This window comes from Panthera uncia, assembly GCF_023721935.1.
Source record: "Panthera uncia isolate 11264 chromosome E2 unlocalized genomic scaffold, Puncia_PCG_1.0 HiC_scaffold_20, whole genome shotgun sequence".
Taxonomy (NCBI): Eukaryota; Metazoa; Chordata; class Mammalia; order Carnivora; family Felidae; genus Panthera; species Panthera uncia.
In genome coordinates, this window is record NW_026057589.1 from 8,352,486 (window position 1) to 8,377,232 (window position 24,747).

Consider the following 24,747-nt stretch of genomic DNA (forward strand, 5'->3'; position numbering starts at 1 on the left):
TAATGGAAACTCAGGTGATTCGTTCCACAACCGAAATATTTTCATATAAAAATGATTACAATACTGTTATATAACACAGAATAATAAAATACAAAATATAAAAAAAAATAAATTAACCTGCACTTACCTTTGAAAACCTTTGTGGCTGGTGTGAGGGAAACAAGAAAGTTTGTGCAACTTTAACAAGGAACTTATCCAATGACACTTGCTTTTGCCTCCTTTGAGGATTTCATGGAAATGTGACATTGCATTGACTATCACCCACAATCCCACAGAGAGAGAGAAAGAGAAGAACCATTGGCTCACTTGTGATCATGTGATCACGTACTACTTGTATTGCAAGACATCACTCGTTTATCAAGTTAAAATTTATTAGAAATGTTTGCTCATCTTGTGGAACACTTGCACAAGTTACTTGCAATCCAAGGTTTTATTGTAAGTTTTTTTTCCCGGGGGTGGTGGAGAGTGGCAGAGGGAAAGAGAGAGAATCTTAAGCAGGCTCCATGCTCAGCCTGGAGCCTGACACAGGGCTCAATCCCATGACCCTGGGATCATAACCTGAGCCAAAGTCGAGAGTCAGATGCTCAACCGACTGGGCCACCCGGGCACCACTAAATTTCATATAATTTTTATGAAGAGTTTTATTTTGTTTTATTTACTTAGTTTTTTTTAGATAGAGTGTAAGTGCACAAGTGGTGGGAAAAGGAGAGGGAGACAATCTTAAGCAGGCTCCATACCCTGCACGACCCTGAGATCATGACCAAAGCTGAAATCAAGAGTCAGACCAACTGAGCCACGTAGGTGACCCCTTTATGTTTTTTTAAAAATCATTTTTTTTTTTTAACATGAAAGAGAGGGAGAATGAGAGAGAGAGCAGGGTAAAGGAGCAGAAAAAGAGAAAGAATCTTAAGTGAGCTCTAGTGTGGAGCCTGACTCTGGGCTTGATCCCGTGACCCTGGGATCATGACCTGAGCCAAAGTCAAGAGTCAGATATTCAAGTGACTGAGCCACTCAGGTGACCCCAAAAATCACTTTCAATGGCAATGTATGGTGATTTCATACAATCACCCAGGTGCCCTGTTTTATATTGATTTCCATGAGCATACTAAAATTTTTTAACCATTTTCTCAGCATTAGGTTGTTTTCTAAAATTTTTACAATTACAAATAATACTGGGATAAAATTGGTTACAGTGGATAGTTTTTTGTTTTTGTTTTTTTTGAAAATACAATTAAAAACATTATTTGCAGGGTGCCTGAATGGCTTACTTTCTAGACTCTAGATTTCATCTCAGGTCATGATTTCCCAATTCGTGAGTTTGAGCCTGGAGTCAGGCTCCATGTTGTCAGTGCAGAGTCTGCTCAGGATTCTCTCTTTCTCTCTCTCTCCCTCTCTCCCTCTCTCCCTCTCTCCCTCTCTCCCTCTCTCCCTCTCTCCTTCTCTCCTTCTCTCCCTCTCCCCCTCCCCCTCTCCCTCTGCCCCCCCCTGTGTGCATATTCTCCCTAAGTAAATAAAAATTTTTTTTAAAAAGTATTTGCATTTGTATTTTTTAAAGGAAATCTTAAAAAAAAAAACACTTTTTTTTTTTATTATTTATTTTTGACAGAGCACAAACAGGGGAGGGGCAGTGAAGAGGGAAACAGGATCTATAATGGGTTCCACTTGAAAAGCGGAGAGCCCAACATGGGGCTCAAACCCACAAACTGTGAGATCATGACCTGACCTGAAGTCAGATGCTTAATCAACGGAGCCCCCCAGGCACCCCTGCATCTGTATTCTTAAGTGAAATAGCCCTTAGAGTGAGAAAGATCTACTACAGGTTTTGGTGATGTTTTTATCCTGAACTTACAGAAGCATTCAGATTGCTTATTATCTTTTTCTGCCTTTTGAAAGAATTTACCTATAAAACATTTAGATCTAGGATTTTTAATGGAAAGGATAATTGGGAACAGTTTGCTCTGTTTCTTCCTCAATTATTAAGGTTTTTTTCTGTCAACACTGGTGATTTAAAATTTAAAAATTACCCACTTCATTAAGATTTTTCACATTTCTTAATACCTGCTATATATTTTACGGGTTTGTTTATTCCCTTTAAAGTCATTTATTTTGTTATTGTTTCTTTTTGTTTTAAGATTTTATTTTTAAGTAATCTCTACATCCAATGTGGGGCTAGAACTCACAACCCTGAGATCAAGAGTCACACACTCCACTGATGGAGCTGGCCAGGTGCCCCAGTTGTTTCTTTAATATGCTAGATTTCTCAAAACTCTTTCTGTTTGGCTGGTATTTAAGAGGAACCAGCTTTTGAATTTGGCTCTTAATGCTGCTTTTTGTTTTCCAAGAATTTAATTCACCTGATTTTTTTTGGAGCCTCAAAATCTCCTCATTTTCCTTAAGAATGACCCAGACTCTGTATTTGTTCACTCAGCAGTGGAATACCTACTCTGTGCCAGGCAGTGGTTCTTGACTAGGCCCACACTTCATAACTTGTCAGCAGAAGGTACCTGCTTCCTTTGGGGCAGCAGTAGGGCTTCAATGAGGAAATTTAGTGAGAGGGTGAATGTTCACTGAATGTTAGCTATTGCTCTTTGATAATGAATCACCTGAGGAGTTTTTAAAAAATTTTTAGCAGAGGTCTCCATGCATGCATGGGCAGGTTTTGTCACTTGCCCCCATGATTCTGGATGATTCCAACGTGCTTGGTTTTAGAGATACAGAAATGAAAAGGAGTTTGAGAAAATGTTGAGGGAGAACAATGTGAATAAACAACTACAGTACTAGGGGCATCTGGCTGGTTCAGTCAGTAGAGCACACAGATCTTGATCTTGGGGTCATGAGTCCAAGCCCTATTTTGGGGATAGAGATTACTTAATAAAAAATTAAAAAAAGAAAAGCATATTTACTTAAAAAAGCATCAACACAACTACAGTTCTGAAATGGAGATGTGGACCAAATGCTGAAGGGGGAGGCAGGGAGCTTTTCCAGAAAAGCTTCATGAGGGAAGGCATCATTGAACTGGTTCTAGAAAGGTGAGTAGGAATTTTTCCTATAGAGCCGAGGGAAGAAAGTACATGGTGGTCAGAATAAGATGTGCAAAGACAAGGAGACTACAAAGAAAATGATATTATAAGCGCAAAGAGTCCATGTAGTAGGAGCACGGGGTGTATGGCAGGAGGCAAAATTTGAGAGAAAGATACAGGCCTGTATCCCTCTAACTTCCCTCTTAGAACCATTTCTGCTGCATCCCAAAGATTTTGGACCATTGTGTTTTCATTTTCATTTGTCTCCATGCATTTCTTTATTTCCTCTTTGATTTCTTGGTTTCTTTGGATTGTTTAGCAGCGTGTTATTTAACCTCCATATGTTTGTGTTTCTTCCAGATTTTTTCTTGTGGTTGATTTCTAGTTTCATAGCATTGTGGTTGAAAACGATGCATGGTATGCCTTCATTCTTTTTGAATTTGTTCAGACTTGTTTTGTGGCCTAACATACGATCTGTTCTGGAGAATGTTCCACGTATACTTGAGAAGAATATGTATTCTGCTCTTTCAGGATGGAATGTTCTGAATATATCTGTTATATCCATCTGGTCCAGTGTGTCATTCAAAGCCACTATTGCCTTGTTGATTTTCTGTTTTGATGATCTATCCATTGATGTAAGGGGAGTGTTAAAGTCCCCTAGTATTATTGTATTACTCTTGATTATTTCCTTTATGTTTGTTCAAGCTGCTTTATGTATTTGGGTGCTTTCATGTTGGGTGCATAAATATTTATAATTGTTATATCTTGTTGGATTGTCTCCTTTATGATTATATAGTGTCCTTTTTTTTTTTTAATGTTTTTATTTATTTTTGAGACAGACAGAGACAGAGAATGAGCAGGGGAGAGGCAGAGAGAGAGGGAGACACAGAATCTGAAGCAGGCTCCAGGCTCTGAGCTGTCAGGACGGAGCCTGACTTGGGGCTCGAACCCATGGACTGTGAGATCGTGACCTGAGCTCAAGTCGGACGCTCAACTGACTGAGCCACCCAGGCGCCCCTATAGTGTCCTTCTTTGTTTCTTGTTGCAGTCTTTGTTTTAAAGTCTATTTTGTCCAATATAAGTATTGCTACCTCAGCTTTCTTTTCACTTCTGTTGGCATGATAGATGCTTTTCCATCCCTTCACTTTCAATCTGCATGTCTTTAGGTCTGAAATGAGTCTCTTGTGAGCCTCTATATGAGGCAGCATATAGATGGGCCTTCCTTTTAATCCATTGTGTTACCCTATATCTTTTGATTGGATCATTTAGTCCATTTACATTCAAAGTAATTATCAATAGGTATGTATTGCATTTCGTTCCTTGTTTTATGGTTGTTTTTGTAGTTCTTCTCTGTTCCTGTCTTCCCTTGTTCTCTTCTCTCAGTTTGCTGGCTTTCTTTAGTGACATACGTGGATTCCTTTCTCTTTATTTTCTGCATATCTGTTACTGGTTTTTGATTTGTAGTTACTATTAGGTTTGTATATAAAATCTTATGCATGTAGCAGTCCATATTAGTAGTCACCAAAGTTTGAACCCATTCTTTACTCCTCTGCCCCCAACACTTTAGGCATATGGTGACATACTTTACATCCTTTTATTTTGTGACTCTCTTGACTCATTTTTTTGAAGTTTATTTATTTTTGAAAGTGAAAGAGTTTGAGCGCACAAGGTGGGGGAGGGGCAGAGAGAGAGGGAGACACAGAATCTGAGGCTCTGAGGCTCTGAGTTTGTCAGCGCAGAGCCGGACACAGGGCTCGAACCCATGAACCATGAGATCATGACCTGAGCCAAAGTTGGACACTTAACCAACTGAGCCACCCATGTATCCCTCCCTTGACTCATTTTAGACATATACTGATTTTTACTGCTTTTGGGCTTTCTACTTTTCTTTACTCTGACTTATGGTCCTTCCTTTCCACTCAAAGAGTCCCCTTTAACATTTCTTGTAGGGCTGGTTTAGTGGTCATGAATTCCTTTAACTTTTGTTTCTCTGGAAAACCCTTTACCTCTCCTTCTATTCTGAATGATAGCCTTGCTGGATAGAGTTTTCTTGGCTGCAGATTTTTTTCTTTTAGCTCTTTGACTATATCATACCAGTCCCTTCTGGCTTGGAAAGGTTCTGCTGAAAAATCAGCTGATAGCCTTATGGGGTTTCTCTTGTATGTAACTGTTATCTTTTCTTGTGCCGCTTTTAAAATTCTCTCCTCATTACTGCTTTTCCCCATTTTACTTATTTAGTTTGTTTATTTATTTATTTAAATAAATAAAAGTTTATTTATTTATTTTGAGAGAGAGAGCGGTGTGCACACAAAAGCAGGGGAGAAGGAAAGAATCCCAAGTGGACTCTGCACAATAGTGCAGAGCCTGACACTGGGCTCAAACTCACAAACCCTAAGATCATGACCTGAGCTAAAATCAAGAGTCAGACACTTAACTGAGCCACCCAGGCACCCCTGCCATTTTAATTACTATGTGTCTTTTTGTGGACCTCTTTGGGTTGATTTTTTGGGGGACTCTGTGTGCCTCCTGGATCTGGATTTCTGTTTCCTTCCTCAGATTTGGGAAATATTTGGGAAGTTTTTGGTTGTTCTTTCTTCAAAAAAAAATTTCTGCTCCCTTTTCTCTCCCTTCTCCTTCTGGGATCTCTGTAATGTGAATGTTATTTTGGTTGATGGTGTTGCTGAGTTCCCTAAGTCTGTTTTCATTTATCTTTTTTTTTTTTTCCTCTCTTCCTGTTCAGCTTGATTGCTTTTCATTACTCTGTCCTCCAGGTTGCTGATCCATTCTTCTGCTTTCACTATTCTGTTCTTTATTCTATCTAGCGTATTTTTAATTTCTGTTATTTGAGTTCATCATCTCTGCTTGGTTCTTTTTTATGGTTTCTCTTTGTTAAGGGTCTCATTGAAGTTCTCCACTGTTTTCTTAAGTCCAGTGAGTATCTTTATGACCATTACTTTAAATTCTGTATCAGGCATATTCCTTATCTCCATTTCATTCAGGTCTCTTGCTGTGATTTTGTCTTGTTCTTTCATCTGGAACACATTTCTCTGTCTCCTCATTTTGTCTAATTCTCTGTGACTGTTTCAGTGTTAGGAAAGTCAGCTATGTCTTCTACTCTTTTTTATTTTCTATTTTTATCTTTTTAATTTTTTAAAATATTTATTTTTGTGTGTGAGAGAGAGAGAGAGAACTAGTGCAAGTGGGGGAGGGGCAGAGAGAGGGGAGACACAGAATCTGAAGCAGGCTCCAAGCTCTGAGCTGTCAGCACAGAGTCCGACGTGGGGCTCAAACTCAAGAACTGTGAGATCATGACCGGAGCCAAAGTTGGACGCTTAACTGACTGAGCCACCCAGGTGCCCCTGTCTTCTACTCTTGAAGGTAGTGGCCTTATGAAGAAGAGGTTCTTTAGTGCCCTGCAGTGCACTATCCCTTGTTCATCAGAACCTGGCACTTGAGGGGTGTCTCCTGTGTGTGTTTGTGTGCCCCATTGTTGTGGCTAAGCCATGTTTAACCTTCAGTCCAGTTGTCTGGACTTTCTTTGCCTGTTGTGGGAAGAGTTTAGTCACTCTGTTGTTAGCAGGCCGGTCTGGGGCTGCCTTGAGCTTGAGTTGAGTCATGCCAAGCATTTGCCAGAGCTTTGGTAGTGGTAGCACGGAATTGCAGGGTGCTTTCCTGGTGTGGTGGTGTTCCCTGAGAAGCTTTTGTTGATGGGCGGGGCCTACAGTCAGACCCATTGTCAGCCCCCAGCCCACTGCTGGGGCCACAGTTGGGACTGGTGCGTGTGGTTATTTTCCCCTTTCTCTGGGGTATGAGTAACTTTGGAGTGGTGCTGGCCCCTGTCGGGGCTGTTTGCACGTTGCCAGGCTTGTGGCACTGCTTTGGGTGAATCCAGGCTGGGGAGTGGGAAAGGAAAGTGGTGCCCTCCAGCTCTTTTGTTCTTGGAGAGATCTCCCAAAGACCCCTGCTCCTCCAGCACATGCCCTGAGATTAGCAAATAAATCTCCTGTCCCTATACCCCAGGTGTTTTCCAAACTGCTGCTTCTATGGTTTATCTCAGTGGGGCTGTTTGTTGTGCTCTTTTTAGGGCAGGCACTCAGTTTCCTGTCACCCTGTCTGGCTCTTCCAGAGCCGAACCCACTGATATTTAGTTCTATGTGCTAAGCCCCCACTTATTGTAGCAACTCTCAAAGTTAGGCCCTTCTGGCTTTCAAAGCCAAATGTTATAGGGACTCATCTTCCCAGTGGCAGTCCTGTGTGTCTGGGGTGACTCAGGTGGAGGTCTGCATCTCTCCTCTCCATGCCCACATTGTCACTCACTCCTGTATACTGTCCCACAGATCGATTTGGCCCTTCACCTGTCTTTGCCCTTCCTACTCTTTTCTACATTTCGCTGTGGAGAGTCTATTCTGCCAGTCTCTGGGTCGTTTTCTGGATTACTTACACAGATGTGGATGTTATCTAGGTATATCCACAGGACGAGGCAAGCCTAAAATCCTCATATTCCACCGTCTCCCCCCAAGAGAGAAAGGTGATTCAATTGGAGAGTGGCTGAGGTGGAGAGCTAGAACAGTCTAGAACAGCACTGTCCAAAAGAAATACAAACTACATATTTAATTTAAAACTTTCTAGTAGTCACAAGGTAGAAAGAAATAGGTGAAATTAATTTTAGTAACACATACTATTTAACCCAATATAACTGAAATATTTCTATATGAATCAATATTTTAAAATTATTAATGGGGTGCCTGGGTGGCTCAGTCGGTTAAGTGTCTGACTTTGGCTCAGGTCATGATCTCACGGTTTATGAGTTCGAGCCCCACATCAGGCTCTGTGCTGACAGCTCAGAGCCTGGAGCCTGCTTCGGATTCTGTGTCTCCCCCTCTCTCTGCCCCTCCCCTACTCACGCTCTGTGTCTCTCTGTCTCTCAATAATAAATAAATGTTAAAATAAATAAATAAATAAATAAAATTATTAATGAGGCATTTTATTTATTTCTTTATTTTGGTGCTAAGTCTTTGAAATCCAATGTGTATTTTACACTTGCCACATATCCCAATTTGAATTTGCCACATTACAAGTGTCAGTAGTGTGCATGTTTCCAGTGGCTACCGTATTAGCATAGATCTAGAAAGTTACTTCCTGGCTTAATGGCATCATTGGCAGGGGAGGATTTGAGCAGGATTTGATAAGTGAAGGGGAGGGACTATAGATTGATGTTTTTGAGGCTCTTGGGGATTCCAGGGCATAAAGGAAAAATGAAAGGTCAAGGATGAGGTCCGGGTTTTCAGTTAGGATGCAACAGATGATGCCCTTAGCCTAAGTAGGGCATCTGTGTGTGTAAGGGCTAACAGTGAATAGTTTCTTCTCTCCAGGCTCAATTGTTAGATATGCTGTTAACCCAGTTTACCAAACTATTACTGGCCTGATATCAGAGAGCACTGAGTACTTGAGTGAAAACCTTGCACTATGTCTTAGCAGATGTAATGTGTTCCAAATCACCTTTGGTCGCAGAGGGAGTCGTTTTTATAAATTTGATTGTTTTTACTTACTAGCTGCTGTTCTCTGGTTTTCAGCTTTGCAAAGTTTCTAAGTTACAAAGTTTCCTGAGTTAGAATTTGAGCAGATTTCTCCTCCAGAGTTGGCACATGTTAGAGTTGGAGGGCTATCTGTATTTGCAAGTGTTGTCCTGTACAGCTGGAAGTGACCTTTCACCCTTCTGCTCTTAAAACTCCTGTATCTTTAGTTCAGGGAGCCCATGTTATAGATAAGAAGATTGGAGCAGGAGGTCTGTGATTTACCCAAGGGATATTATACGTTATTAATGTGCCACTTTTTACAGGCCCAGGAAATTGAGTCTTCTCAAGTTAGTATATGCTGTTTCTAGTTCTTTGGACCTTTTATGTCAACATGAGGAAGACGAAATACTTGATACTTCATGATAACCTTGTTAATTTTTAAATTCTTTAATTTTAAAAAGGCGTTGCTCTCTCTCTCTCTCTCTCTCTCAAAATAAATAAACTTTAAGAAAGAAAGAAGGAATGGGGTGCCTGGGTGGCTCAGTCAGTTGAGCGTGTGACTTTGGCTCAGGTCATGATCTCACTGTTTGTGAGTTCGAGCCCTGCATCGGGCTCTGTGCTGACAGCTCAGAGCCTGGAGCCTACTTCATATTCTGTGTCTCTCCCTCTCTGCCTCTCCCCTGCTCACACTCTGTCTCTCTCTCAAAAATGAATAAATGTTAAAAAAAATTTTATTTTTTAAAATAAAAGAAAGAGGGAAAAGAAAGAAGAAAAGGAAAAGAGGGGAAGGGGAAGGGAGGGACCTGGGGGCTCCTGGCTGGCTCAGTCAGAAGGAGCATGGGACTCTTGATCTCAGGGTCATGAGTTTGAGCCCTATACTGGGTGTAGAGATTACTTTAATTAATTAAGTAAGTAACTGTAAATAAATAAGGGGAGCCAGTTGAACAAAGGAGTCCAGGTTGGCTGATAACCACCTGTTACTAACTAGAGAGGGCTGTATGTTTACAGGACAGAGTAGGCAGTGGGGAGAAGGTGTTACTTCTCACAACCTAACTTATAATTAGGTTGCCTTGCCTTGATCCAACCCCCTTTTCCTTGCTGCCCATGCCTGTCTCAAGCCCAGCCTCCCCTTTCAAGCTTGGTAATCCCTGGATTGGATTCCCACTTCCTTCACGTGTCCAAATGGTACTTCTGCCTCTTCAGGTTCAGTACATTGCCTGCCTTGAAGCTTCTCTCCCTTTCCCAGTTTTTCCTGCTCTGAACGCCTGTGGTACCTATGTATCATCTCATATTGTGCTCTAATAAATAGCACATTTTAAAATAAACTGGAATGTATTCAAGGGCTGCAGTGTTTTTCATTTGCATTTTTTTTTCCTGCCATAGTGCATCTGGTAAAGCCAGGTGCCTAGTAGATATTGAGTATCATCTTACCTGGCCCATTCAGATCCCTGATCTCAGTCAGAAAAGTTTCGTGTTCCAGCACTTCCTTGTTCCCTCGGGGACCCAGCTGCATTGTTGAGCCAGAATACGATACAGATGAGTGAGTGGTATGTGTGGATGTGGTCATGTTCCTCACTCAGTAAAAGGGGCCACTCCTGTCTTCTGTAAAGTTCAAATCTCTGTCAGGAAACCAGAGTTTAGTATGAATCGGGCACTTGCTGGACACTGGTATTTTCAAGTTAAAGAAAAAAAAAGATAGAGTCTCTGTCCTCATAATGCTCATGATCTAACTAGGAAAACAAGTATTAAATGGATTATTAGGTTTATTTGAATAATTGTGGATATAGAAAATGCTTAAAGCACATAATAAGAGGATTGGCCCTCCCGTAGGGGATCAGAAGACTTCACTGAAGATCTTTTAACCAGCACCTGAAATATGAAACAGAATTAGCAAAGAAAAGACAGGTGGGAAGGTGGGGAGAGAATGGTACCCTCCAGGAAATTGAAAGAACTCCAGTTCAGCTGTAGCTAAGCGCAGCGAGGGGTGGGGGGTGGGGGGGATACAAAGTAAGGCTGAAACTTCCTTCACTGCTGTAGTCAGCTCTGCTTCCAAAGTCTTTTCACACTAATTGTCTTTACCATATTTTACTATATAGACTTTTTTGAAGTCTAACCAGGACCAGAGGAAATATTTTAGGTAGGGCATGGTGACATGGTTTAACAAGGCCTAGTAAGTCAAGACTATAATCAGTCCATGAGTATCAGATTGAAGGGATCTCAGCCAGCACAGCTTCAGTGGGGTAGTGAGGAAGAAATGATTGGAGGGGGTAAGAAGCAGGAAAAGACCTTTGACCCAGCAATTCCAATTCTTACTAGCTATATTTATGCAAAGGAGTTATTGTAGTGATGTTTGTAGTAGCAAAATACTGAAAATAATCCAACTGTCTACTAACAGGGACTGTTCCATTTATTCATTCGCCAAGCTTTTTAAAAAATTTTTTTTTCACATTTATTTATTTTTGGGAGACAGAGAGACAGCATGAGCAGGGGAGGGGCAGAGAGAGAAGGAGACACATAATCTGAAGCATGCTCCAGGCTCCGAGCTGTCAGCACAGAGCCCGATGTGGGGCTCGAACCCACGAACTGTGAGATCATGACCTGACTCGAAGTCAGACGCCCAACCGACTGAGCCACCCAGGCGCCCCTCACCAAACATTTTTTAAGCATCCACTCTGTGTTGGGTATAAAACCAATCAAGATAGATCAAGTCCCTGTTCCTGTGGAGCTCATGGTGGAGGAGACAGTGAAGCTAACAAGTAAGCTAATTGCAGATTATTGTTGGAAGTACAAGTACTTTTTACCTGAATGTGTTTGGTTCCTGAGTTCAGGTGGCAGGGATTTGGCCATGAGAGATAGCTGTGCTTGGGGAGAGATTAATGTGGTAATGTGATGGAGAATAAATTGGAGGGTGCTAAGGCAGCTTTTCTGAGGGGGCTGTGCTCAAGATGAGACTGAATAACTAGTAACTAGTTGTCAACCACATGGAGATCCTAGGGGAAGAGGGAGAAACAGGCATAAAGGCCCAGGGTAGAAACAAGCTTGATGTGTTCAGGGATCAGCAAGGTGAGCCTGGCTAGAGCCCAGTAAGTGGTGGGAATATCTGGATCTTCTCCACAGATGCATGGAGTGCTGTTGGTTGTAATCAAGAATATGTTATGATACTTGCATGTGGAGTACTATGAAGCAATTCAAAGCAATACCCAACTGTTAAACAGTCATTATTTCTAGGGAGCATGGTGGGATTGGTGATGCGGGTAAAGGAGGGCTGTTGTTTTTACTCCCCGCTGTATTTGGATTTTCTAACAAAGGAAGTGCATGGGCAGTGAGGAATTGGTGATTGTATGACAAGGCTTGGCTTTGCAGGAAAACAAGGCAGCTAATAGGGATATGGGATTGCATACTGCCCCTCATGACTTTCCTGCCTGCCGTACTGGATCCTTTACAAAATTACATAAACATCTAGTATGTTTAACCCAGCATTGCCCCCACAGGATATCAAATGTGTGATCACTGTTCCTGATGACCCTACAGTATATTCCCAGTATTGCCATGGGAACATTTTTGATGTTGATCCCTAGTTGAACAGGAATGTGATCCTACAGGAATCCGTGACATTCAAAGATGTGGCTGTGGACTTCACCCAGGAAGAATGGCACCACGTGGACGCTGCTCAGAGGCGCTTGTACAGGGATGTGATGCTGGAGAACTATAGCCACCTGGTTTCTCTTGGTAAGGACCAATTCAGTATCTTGCCTACTGGCAGGTCTTTCCTCTCTCATTTGCTAAGGTTGTGGGGCTCGTAGATCGGGTGGCTGTGAGGAGGATGTTCACCATTAGAGCTTGTTCTCCCTTTTGGGACTCAGCTTTACAGTTTTCTGAGACTGTTCTTTAAGTGAAGTTCTTTCTTTTGCAGAACTGGAAATAGGTCATTTGATTGCATGACTCCTCAAGTTGCACCTTTTTTTTCCTTCAGAGTTCCTGACGATCAAGGACTAGTACTGACTTATAGGAGGGGTCTTTGTCCACTTGCACAAACAACCAAATCTTGTGTATTTACCCATGAGCAGGATATCAAGTTTCCAAGCCAGAGGTGATCTTCAAATTGGAACAAGGAGAAGAGCCATGGATATCAGAGGGAGAAATCCAAAGACCTTTCTGTCCAGGTAAACGAGGGGGAGTCAGGCGTGCAGGAATCAATACAGACAGTGGCACAGCTGAGGGAGGGGGGAAGCACCTTCAAATTGGTACCTTGGGAGCTTCTACACCTGCAGGAGACTGCACCATCTCCTGGATGACACTTCTCTCTGTCTCCCTTCTCCAATAGGGTGTTCCTGCTGCTGGCAGGCATTAGAGGAAAACGTGCCCCTTTGTCCTACACAGAATACCATTTCTCCCTATACTGTCACCCTATTGCTGGATTGTCTTCTCCTCAGGTGTCCTCAGTCTCTCATTATTAGCGATCCCTTTTCTTACTCATTCAGACTTTAATTGAACTCCCGTCTTCTTTAGTCTTGCTGCTTTTACTGTCACTGGCCCCAGACTTGTAGGAAATACAGCCTTGATTCTCTGCCTTTTCCTAACCTCCGTCAGACTTCTCTCCCTGACTGTACTCCTACAAAACCTGTCTAGGGAGTAGTACCATCTTCTTTCCATCATGCCTTTATGCCAGTTTGCTTCATTGCCTCTTCCTACAGTTCCTGGAATATCATCCTCGCCTGGTATCCTGGCTTGCTAAGTATTTCTTGGCTTTAGGTCTTTGACTGCCGTAAGGAGTTTGCAAATCTGCCTTAAGGAGTCTGCTCTCCAACTTCTTCCCCTTTCTTTGTTACCACCTTAAAAGGGCACCTGCCATCTGGTAGTTACAGCTCTTGAATCTCTACTGTGGACTCAGAAATCATCCTTACTTCTACCCTGGTCACCTTTTTCCCTTCTCACAGGACCTCTCCATGTAGAAGTCCCATGCAATTAAATACCTAAAGTCTAAATCATCTTTCATCCCCAGCCAGCACATTTTGCTACTTTGCCCACTAGAAACCACCGGATTTCTAATCCCTCCGGCCAGACACCCCAGTCAGTTTAGTGTTTTCCTGCAATTCAGGTTATTTTCCTCCTAAACCAGGCCCTGGGTGGAGATTACTAGAATTCCCAGTTGAAATTGCTCACCCTGTGTTTTCTTTTATAACCCATATTGGATTTTTTTAATCTTAGCTTTTTTGAGATATGATTTACATACCATAAAATTGACCTGTTTAAAGTTTACAATGTAATGGCTTTTCACATATTTACTGAGTTGTGCGTCCTTCACCATTATCTAACTACAGAACATTTTCAGCACCCGAAAAGAAACCCTATACCTACTAGCAAGCACTCTCCATTCCCCGCTACCCCTGCACCCATTAATCTTTTTCTCTCAATGGATTACCATTTCTGGGTATTTTATGTAAATGGAATTGTATAATATGTAGCCTTTCGTGACTGGCTTCTTTCACTTAGTGTAATATTTTCATGGTTCATTCATGTTGTAGCATGTTTTAGTACCTCCTTACTTTGTATTGCTGAATAATATGCCATTGTATGGACATACCATGTTTTGTTTCTCTACTCATCACTGGGTGGACCATATTGGATGTTAACGTTTTGTCTTCATAAACCACCCGCCTTTGACAAGCTCTTGCGGTCACTCCCTGTAGCTCATTATAGGAAATAGAAACTCCCACTCATTTTAAAGGTCCCCTATCATACCTTCCAGTATTCTCTTTTTGTTCCCACTAAAACAAGCTTCACTTGGGTTGAACTTCTTTTTAATGTTTTCTGTAAGTAGTGTACACTTTCCCTCATTGGATAATGCTTTCTCCCTATCCAAAGCTATATATTATGTTCAAGGTGTCTGTCCATAAACATAATATATACTAATATGTGTATTTTTTCCTTCCCTGATCACAAGTACCATTTATATCATCTTTACTACACAAACTCAGATTTAAAGATATACCATCTGATGGTTTTCCTTTTTTGTCAGATGATTAAGTCTTATTTCTAAGATTTCAAATGCATGGAGAAAGAAACTGTTATATGTCTATGTATTCTGTCTGTGTTGCAGAGCACATAGAAGGCAGTCAGGAATTACTTGATTGTTTTGGAATATGGTTGGGGAGAGAACTTTCTCATTCATTCATATCAACAAGCATTTCTTGAATGTCTCTCTGAGAAGTATTCTAAAAGAAATTCAAAGCATTTTCCGTCCTTGGGAAATTAGAATTGAATGTTATTTCAGGGTAAGGAATTTGGGGGGTTAGGGTCTCTTGTTGGTTTTTTTCCCTCCTAACATTTTACTGTGAATATTTTCAAACGTGTGGAAAGTTAAAAAAAATTAATACAGTGAACACTGTATACCTACCACCAAGATTCTATAGTTGTTAACATTTTATTATATTTGCTTTATTACATATTCTTCACCTGTCTATCAGTCTGTCTTTTTGATGCATTTCCAACTACGTTGCCGGCACGAGTACATTTCACTTCTGCATACTTCATATGTATCATTAACCAGAATTCAGTATTTATGTTTTTTTGTTAAGAAAAATGTATATACAATAAGATACACACCTCTTCTAAGTACCATCCAGTTGACTTTGACAAATGCATTCACCCATCTAATCCAAATTCATTTTGATATGGAACATTTCCATCATTCCAGAACCCTTCTTCCCCTTAGTTTTTAAAAGTTACCATTCTTAGAACCTAGAAACTAATTAATTATCTGCTACTAGTATTCTGAGGTTAAACAGGGGTTTAGAGATCAACTTATTAGGCAGAGTAAAATCCTTTTTGGTCAAGAGAGGTGAATAGTATGGAACCAGAACTCAGACTAAAAACCACAGCCCTAATGGTAAAGGCAAGGATGATTTGCCTCCAGAAATATTATTTTATTTCAGCTTGTGAAGTATAGCCATTGATCTCCAAGTATATCAAAGAATGATTTCAGTTACATCAGTGGCTGCAGATCTTCTCAGCAGGATTTAAAGATTTGGAGCCTCAGAGGTAACTTTTAAAGAAACTGTGAAATGGCTGTATTAGGAAGACAGATTTGGGGATAATTTGTAGAATGGACAAGAAGCATGGAGAGCAGATAGGATCTTGCAAGACATACCATGATTTTATTCCAGTAGTATCTGTGCCCAACATTCTCATGTTCACTTATTCCCTTACTTCGTAACCAGCCCTCCTAGGTGGGCTTCCTCATTCTACACTTGCCATGCACTCTGGCTCTGCAACCTGCACTGTCGCTTCTCTTTACTCTTCCTTTCCTTCATTTTGGCTCTTCTCTCCAAACTCCTGGATTAATTTCAAGATGGAATCATGAATAGTTTTTATCTCTTTCATTTCCCTATTCCTACTGTAGCAGTTTGTTTCAATAGGAGGGAATAGGGGACTTTTGCACTTTGGATTTCTTTCAGACTGGAAGACCAGGCCTGAAGGCAAATCATCACATCTGCAGCAGAGTGTATCTGAAGGATCCCGTAGTGCAGATGGCCTTTCACGTGCCACATTCGAAAACACTTGGGATGTTAGTAACCAGTTAGAAAGACACCAGGAAAACTGGAAAAGATATCTGGGGCCAGATGCATCCACCCAGAAGAAAACAATCACACCAGAGGAAAATTTTCAGCAAAATAAATTTGGTGAAAACCCCAGATTGAATACAGTTCTGGTTACACAACTGAATGTTCCTTCAAGGCCTAGTGAGTGTGATACACTTGGAAGCAATTTGGGACAGAATTCAGATATAATTAATCAGAGTAATATCCTTGCAAAAAAGAAACCTTATAAATGTGATAAATGTAGAAAAGCCTTTATTCATAGATCATCACTTACTAAACACGAGAAAACTCATAAAGGAGAGGGAGCTTGCCCCAATGGTACAGATCAGGGAATTTATCCTGGAAAGAAACACCATGAATGTACTGACTGTGGAAAAACCTTCCTCTGGAAGACACAACTTACTGAGCATCAGAGAATTCACACTGGGGAGAAGCCCTTCGAATGTAATGTGTGTGGGAAGGCCTTCAGGCATAGCTCATCGCTTGGCCAGCATGAGAACGCTCATACCGGAGAGAAACCTTATCAGTGTAGTCTCTGTGGGAAAGCCTTCCAGCGCAGCTCCTCCCTTGTTCAACACCAGAGAATTCACACTGGAGAGAAACCCTATCGATGCAATTTATGTGGGAGATCTTTTAGGCATGGCACATCCCTCACTCAACATGAGGTGACACATAGTGGAGAGAAACCCTTCCAATGTAAGGAGTGTGGGAAAGCCTTTAGTAGATGTTCTTCTCTTGTCCAGCATGAAAGGACTCATACAGGAGAGAAACCTTTTGAATGTAGCATATGTGGGAGGGCTTTTGGTCAGAGCCCGTCCCTTTATAAGCATATGAGGATTCATAAGAGAGGCAAACCTTACCAAAGCAATAACTACAGTGTAGATTTCAAGCACAGCTCATCTCTTACTCAAGATGAAAGCACTGTCAATGAAGTGAAATCCTATCATTGTAATGATTGTGGGGAAGACTTCAGTCACATCACTGACTTTACTGATCATCAGAGGATCCATACCGGACAGAACCCCTATGAATGTGAGCAGAACTTTAATCAACAACCTGTTTCTCATCCTGGAGAGAAACCCTATCAGTGTAATGTATGTGGAAAAGCTTTCAAAAGGAGTACAAGCTTCATAGAACATCACAGAATTCATACTGGAGAAAAACCCTATGAATGTAATGAATGTGGAGAAGCCTTTAGTCGACGTTCATCACTTACTCAACATGAGAGGACCCACACTGGAGAGAAACCCTATGAATGTATTGACTGTGGGAAAGCCTTCAGTCAAAGTTCATCCCTAATTCAGCATGAGAGAACTCATACTGGAGAAAAACCCTATGAATGTAATGAATGTGGGCGAGCCTTTCGAAAGAAAACCAATCTGCATGATCATCAGAGAATTCATACTGGAGAAAAACCCTATGCTTGTAAGGAATGCGGGAAAAACTTCAGTAGAAGCTCAGCGCTAACTAAACATCAGAGAATTCATACACGAAATAAACTGTAGAAACCCTGAAATTAAGGAATAGCAGAAAATTTTAGCTAAAATATTGTTCATATTCAGTATCAGAAGATTCTTAATGGAGAGGAAGCTTGAGAATGTAATGAATTTGTGTGTGTGTGTGTGTGTGTGTGTGCGCGCGCGCACGCGCGCACACACGCGTGTGCATGTGTGTGGTGTGAGAAGAAAGCTCTATGCTAGTAGACCATGTTTTTTAACAAATAGAAGCTACATTCTCAAATCTGATTACAGACTTTTGTAAAAACAACTACAAACATCATATATAACCAGTTGGAAATGATATGCCTATGTATTGGACTTTATAAAGCTTTTAAATACAGTTGTGCAGGAGATCATCAACTTTGAACAGTTTGACTTGTCACTCTGTTTACAGCCTTTTTTAATAAATAAAACTCCTGCAGTAATGACCAAAACTTACTTTTAAAATTGCTTGACAACTGCATTCATCTGCAGCTTTTAAGTTAAATTCACCATGGAAACCAGTTCCACCCCCAGGAATTCGTCATTCAAAGAATGAGATCAACTGGTTCAACCACTTCGTTGTACAGATGAAGAAACCAAAAGCCAAAGATGTGAAGTGGTTTGCACCGTGTGATAGAGCTTATGATGGCAAAGCTGGGTGGAGAATGCAGATCTCCTGGATCTTTTGCCCTTTCAAAAAAAAAAAAAAGATTCTTTTGCCTGGATCTTTCAGTGGTCTGTCCACTGAAAAGGTATTTTGGAATTCAGAGGGCTTTAAAGTAAATTTTGAAATAAATCAGATGCACAAACATTTGATGAGCACTCAAGTTGGATACTTCGGGAATTCATAAAAGCATCAGAGACAACAAAATACATGCACATTTGTCATGGGCCTATTTTAAACAACTTGTTGGGGGCTTACATACCAAAATGTTAACAAAAGCTGTGAATAGTTCAACTACTAGTGACTTTTTGCCTTTTCCCAAGTGTAATGTTTATACTTTAATCTAACATATGTCAGTTTCATAAATCTATTAAATTCTCTTATTGTGTTTTTTATGACACTCCCATGAAAAATCACTGCTCCAAGCTTCCTATGTTGGATCAGTGGGAAAACAACACAAGACTAACAGGGAAAATTTTCTCCAAATTAATTTTACTGTGGAGAAGTATAAATGTAATTACCCATTGTCATAAAATTTGTCTTTAAATCAGTTTAGGGAATCCATGTAATGACCTTTACTTTTTTTAGTTCAGTGCTGCTCTTCTGTCCGTAAAGCCTAAGTTAAGCTTCCATAGCCCACTCCAATCCCTAATGTTCTCTCATGCCTCCCAGGGGCTATCCCAAAGGAATTTCCTAAACCTTTGTTTGTTCATGGTGCCAACAGTGGAGAGAAATTTGGAAGCAAGTGTGCACTTGGACCCCTTTCACACAAGAGCCTCTCCCCCTTTAAGATAATAAAAATTTCCCACTCTGATGAATCATGAGATGGAGTTATATGGGTAGTGGCGATGGTAAGCCTTCCTTACTGCCTTCTTTGCATGCCAAGTAGCAGGATCCATCATCCTTGTCTCATCCTGGACCACATGAGGTAGCTCCCAATGATTCTTCATAATTCTTTGCAGGAAAAATGTGCGTGGGGGCTGAAATGTGTGGTTTCCAGCCCAATAAGTGGAACAAGATGAGAATCTGCTCTTCCAAGACATTAACTGTTCAAAAACACCTTGTTTGTGATGTTCCATACTTAAACACACACACACACACACACACACACACACACACACACACAGTGCCAAGACCACGTGTTGTCTGATACGTAGTTTGACAACGGGTAATTCTACATAAACCCTCCACTACTGAGTGGCTACCATTCTTATCAGGAGCTTATTTGCTGCCGATTGGGGATCTCATAGAGGACTGTTTGCAAGAATGACATAAATTGCAACCAGTTGAGTGCTATCCTACCTTTATGAAAGTTTATAAAGACTTGGTTCCAGAAGACTCAAAGAAAACCACTGGTTTGTGTGTGGAGCTTGGCCTAGATCAACCAGTGTCTGAGTATCAGCACATCTTCATTCATAGTGAAGGAGCCCAGAATGTTCATGGTATGCGTGGTTGATTGAGCAGAGGATTCTCTAGTTCCAGCAACCAGGCACCATGCACTTACGAACACCCAACTTTTTAGGCCACATGAAATGCATCCTTGTAACATCATTGTATTATTTCAATAAATAGCCTTCTTAGTTGAATGGGAGTCAGTTTGTCTTTTTCAGTTTTCACAACATGGCTAAGATTAAAACCATGGTGTGTCAAGAAGGAGGGATTGACTGCTAATCTTATCACAGGTGAGTTAATAATAGGTACGATTTATTGAATGTTTACTAGAAAGAAATTGTGTGAAATATTTCATAACCATCATTTATTTTTTTATTTTTTTAGTGTTTTTATTTATTTTCAAGACAGAGACAGAGCATGAGCAGGGGAGGGGCAGAGAGAGAGGGAGACACAGAATCTGAAGCAGGCTCCAGGCTCTGAGCTGTCAACGCAGAGCCCGACATGGGACTCAGACTCACGGAGTGTGAGATCATGACCTGAGCTGAAGTCAGACGCTTAACCTACTGAGCCACCCAGGCGCCCCAACCATCATTTCATTTAATCCTTACAACTCTTTGTTCTAGATCTTGTGGTAGCTCTTGTCTTTGCCCAACTTTTCCCTCCCTCTTTCTCTTGTAAGATCTCTGCTGTACTGACCACAGGAACACAAGTCAGGATATCCCTGGGTCTCAGTAATAGTTCTAGGGGCAAGTCTGTTACCTAGCTGAGCCAGAGTCCTTTGCCAGAATATTTTCAAAATAGGTTTGACAGGGCCATTTTTATTTTGTGTTGCTAGGCTGGAAAGGTGAAGTTTTAGAACTGCCTAGAGCCCAATTCCTTACCAGAGAGAGGAGTTCAATTGTAGGAGGGGATGCAGCTGACATGATGGTATTCTCATTTCTTTTCTTTTTTCTTAAGTTTTTTTTTTTCTTTTTAAGTTTATTTATTTTGAGAGAGAGAGAGCCAAGGAGGGGCGGGGCCGGGAGGTGGGGAGAGAGAATCCCAAGCAGGCTCCACGCTGTCAGCGCAGATGTCACAAACCATGAGATCCTGACCAGAGCCCAAACCAAGAGTTAGACACTTAACTGACTGAGCCAGCTGGGTGCCCGGGTACTCTCATTTCTAATCCTGAGATCCTTTTGGACCTGGCTCAATTTCTGAAGCCCTTCCTGGGATTCAGTGGACTCCCTACTGTCAGTTCAGTGATTACCCTTTTTTGATTAAGCTAATTTGTCAGATATCTGTTGTTTGCATTAAAGAAACCTAATACACGTATCCTTGTTTTCTAACAGGGGTGGGGGGACCAGAGAGGTAAAGCAATTCCCTTGAGGTAGTATTTCCCATGGACGATTGAGGCTTTGAACCCAGGACTGTCTGGCCTTTTACCTCTAACTCTGATGTACCCAGAGCCATGTTCTGTTCAAGGAGGTGCATGTAACGTAGTATTGTTTTGGGAGGAGTGGATGAAGGGATACGGTGATACGTAAGGTTGGAGACCAAACAGGGAGAAAATGGTCAAGGGCTTTGCAGTACATTTCCTGACTACTTTAGTAAATTAAATCCCCTAAATTCACCCATAACCCTCATACCTTAATATATCAAGTTGTTATTTACATTTGCCCATACATGAAGCACCATTTTTCGTAAATATTTTCTGTGTTGCTATACAGTCTCAAGATCTCCTTAAATCCCTTACTGTTGGGACACATTTGGATTGGCTTTGTTATTGGCTTTCATAATAATGACATTTAATACTTTTATCTTTTGAAACACCCCTTCCTTTTTATAGAATTTTTCTTAAAATATCCAAAAATGAGTTTTCTGGGTCAGTGTGTATATGTTAGTATAATCAGATGGTGTGAGACTCGTACAGGAATAAACTGGATACAATAGCACAGGAGTAATAGTCCAAAATTGCAGAAGGGAGCCAGGAGAAAACCTCCCATTCCTGGTCCCTGGGTGTGTCTGGGGAAGGACCCCAGGGCAGGCATTATTTCTGTCACAGCATCTAGCACACCTCTGTGCCAGCATGGAAAGATAGAAAACACTTTTCCAGTTCTTAGCCATGCTGATGATGGTGCCTGGTTCTTTGTAGCTGCTGAACTAGCTAATTCTTACTCAGCTGTTGAAATGCAAATGTCACTTCAGGGAAGGTTTTGCCTCCCTACTTCAACTAAATTGGTCACCCTCTTTTAAATTTTCAGAGATTACTCTTAATGTGCTTTATGTTACCATGGTATGTATTTGTGATTATTTGGTGTTCTCCCCACCTCCACCTCACACTAGATTGTGAGTTCTGGGAAGGCAGGGTCTATTTCTATTTTGGTAACTTTTTTGTTCCCCTGCTCATCACAATGCCAGGCACATAGTAGGTACTTTTGTAGTTTTACTAAGTGAGCGATGGAATGGAGATCTGTTGTTAGACAAAGAAGACTGGCTTATAAATGAAAAGATGTTTAATCTTGAAATCAGAATTTTACAAAAGAAGACAATAAGATACTATATATTTTTTAAAGTTTATTTGGTGAGGCGGGGCGGGGGGGGGGTGCGCAGAGAGAAAGGGAGAGACAGAATCCCAAGCAGGCTCCATGCTGTCAGCGCAGAGCCCATACGGGGCTCGATCTCACAAACTGTGAGATCATGACCTGAAATCAAGAGTCGGATGCTTAAAACTGACTGAGCCATCATACTAGTTCATACCCATTAGGGTGGCAAAAATTTAGAAGTCTGGGAGGGGGAGTAATGAGAACATGTACACAGTGCTGGTGAGAGGATAAACATAATGATTTGGGGGAGTAACTTGGCAATATCCAGTTAAGAGTAAAGCTGAGCATACCTCATGGCCCAGCATTTCCACTACTTGGTGTGTACCCCGGACTGGAAACTCCTGCGTGAGCACAAAGATGCACAAGGATGTTTATTGCAGCAGTGTTTGCAGTAGTAAAAATACGGACGCATGATAGATGTCTATCAGTAAGTGAAGTGGTTAATAGGTTGTGGCATATTATAATTAAATACAAAACAGTTTTAAGTGAAGTAACCAGAGCATCTGGCCAAAAGAAAAAAAAAAAAATTCTAGTTCTGCTTATATCACTCCTGTCCCCATGGAGCTAGATGAGACTGCAGAAAAACAGAGCCATGGTGAGTAGCCAGACCTTAAATTCCTGACTGCAAACCTCAAACTTTTGTTTGCCTAATCCAGTCATTTGTCCCAGTCTCCTAAGGTCCCAGTCTCCTGAACTGTAATTTTATAGTTTTTCTCTTCTCAGCCTCCAGCATTTCTACCCAGTCCTCACTCAGCTGGAGACCTTGTGTCCTAGTTAAGTGAGAAATAAAAGCATTTAGAAGATAACTACTGTCACTTATGTGCATCTTGTCTGTGTTCTTCCTGCTCTTCCTGTTACTATGGGTGATGCTTGGTTCTCTTTACCGCCAACTTCTCTTGTATTAGATCCTGTCCTTAAACTAGGACATCGCTCCTACAGGTGTCCTCTTTTCTGTATCTTTTTTCCCCCTTGTCTACTGAATCTTTCCCATTAACATAGTAATGTGTGGTTTTTCTCATCTTAAATATATATTTGTAAATATACGCACTGCATCCCCCTCCACCTGCCACTCCATTTCTTCACTTAAGAGGAATATTCCAATGCGCATGGTCTCCACTTCCTCTCCTTCCATTCTTTCTTGCAACCCTCCCAGTCAGGTCTTTGTTTCTGCTCTTGCTAAAGGGCACTGAGGGACTCCATGTAGCTAAATGCACTGGGTTTTTTTTGTCAGTCCTTTTGCTTGATCTTTCGGCATTATTTGTTACAGTTCATCTCTTCCTCACCCTTGACACATTTCTTTTGCTTGCTTCTGGGTTATCACACTTCCCCTTATATTTTACTGACAGCTACTTCCAGTTTTTTTAAATTTCTTTCTTTAAACATGGGAATTCTTCTAGGGCTCAATCTTTAGGATTCTTTTTCTACAGTCACACTCATTGTGCCTTTCACTGTGTCTCATGGCTTTAAATATCTACTTGTTGGCAACTTTAAAGTTTGTATCTCTAGCACGGGATTCCATACTTGTATGATCGGCTGCGTATGTGACATCCCTACTTGGATGCCTAACACATCTTGAATTTAATGTGTCCATGAACTAACTCATGATCTCCTCCTCCCAGCCCTATCATAATCATGTTCTTCCCTCAGTCTTTCCTTCTGGAGAAAGAACCCCATTTTTCTGGTTGCTCAGTCCCCAAACTGGGGAACTGTTCTTGATTCTTTTCTTTTGCACCCCACATCCAAGCCTCAGTAAGTCCTGTATGCTAACTTCCAGGGTATATGCGGATGACCATTTCTAAATAAATTTTTTTAATGTTTACTTTTGAGAGAGACGGAGACAGAATGTGAGTGGGTTAGGGGCAGAGAGAGAGGGAGGCACAGAATCCGAAGCCGGTTCCAGGCTCCGAGATGTCAGCACAGCCCGATGCAGAGCTCGAACTCACGAGTTGTGAGATCATGACCTGAGCTAAAGTCGGACGCCCAGCTGACTGAGCCACCCAGGTGCCCCTGCAGATGACCATTTCTTGTTCCCTCTGCCACCCTAACCCAAGTCACCATCATCATCTCTGGCCCAGATATTTGTAAAGGCCGAATTGGTTTCTCTGCTTCCATCCTTGCCCCCCTTTGTTTACAGTTTAGCAGCTAGAGTGATAGTTTAGTGACCTAAGGTCATGTCATTCATCTCCTCAAGTACTCAAATAGCTTTCGTTTCACTGAATAAAAATTAAAAACCTGTACATAATATTGCTACCACCTGCTTCCCTATTTGATCTTTCTGACGCACTACTACCTTTTTTTTTTTTTTAACGTTTATTTATTTTTGAGACAGAGAGAGACAGAGCATGAACAGGGGAGGGGCAGAGAGAGAGGGAGACACAGAATCTGAAACAGGCTCCAGGCTCTGAGCTGTCAGCACAGAGCCCGACGCGGGGCTCGAACTCACAGACCGTGAGATCATGACCTGAGCCGAAGTTGGACGCTTAACCGA

General features: G+C 41.4%; 1 protein-coding gene across 3 annotated transcripts in view; it reads left to right on the forward strand.

The window, feature by feature from the left end:
* ZFP90 (ZFP90 zinc finger protein) overlaps window positions 1-18,661 on the forward strand; it is a 37,109-nt gene extending 18,448 nt beyond the window's left edge. For all 3 annotated transcript variants that reach the window (XM_049622969.1, XM_049622968.1, XM_049622967.1), the window contains 3 exons: window positions 12,139-12,265; window positions 12,604-12,699; window positions 15,994-18,661. In XM_049622969.1, the coding sequence (XP_049478926.1) occupies window positions 12,139-12,265; window positions 12,604-12,699; window positions 15,994-17,642 (1,872 nt within the window). In that variant the 3' untranslated portion in view covers window positions 17,643-18,661. The remainder of the gene's footprint in view (window positions 1-12,138; window positions 12,266-12,603; window positions 12,700-15,993) is intronic.
* The last annotated feature ends 6,086 nt before the right edge of the window (window positions 18,662-24,747 follow it).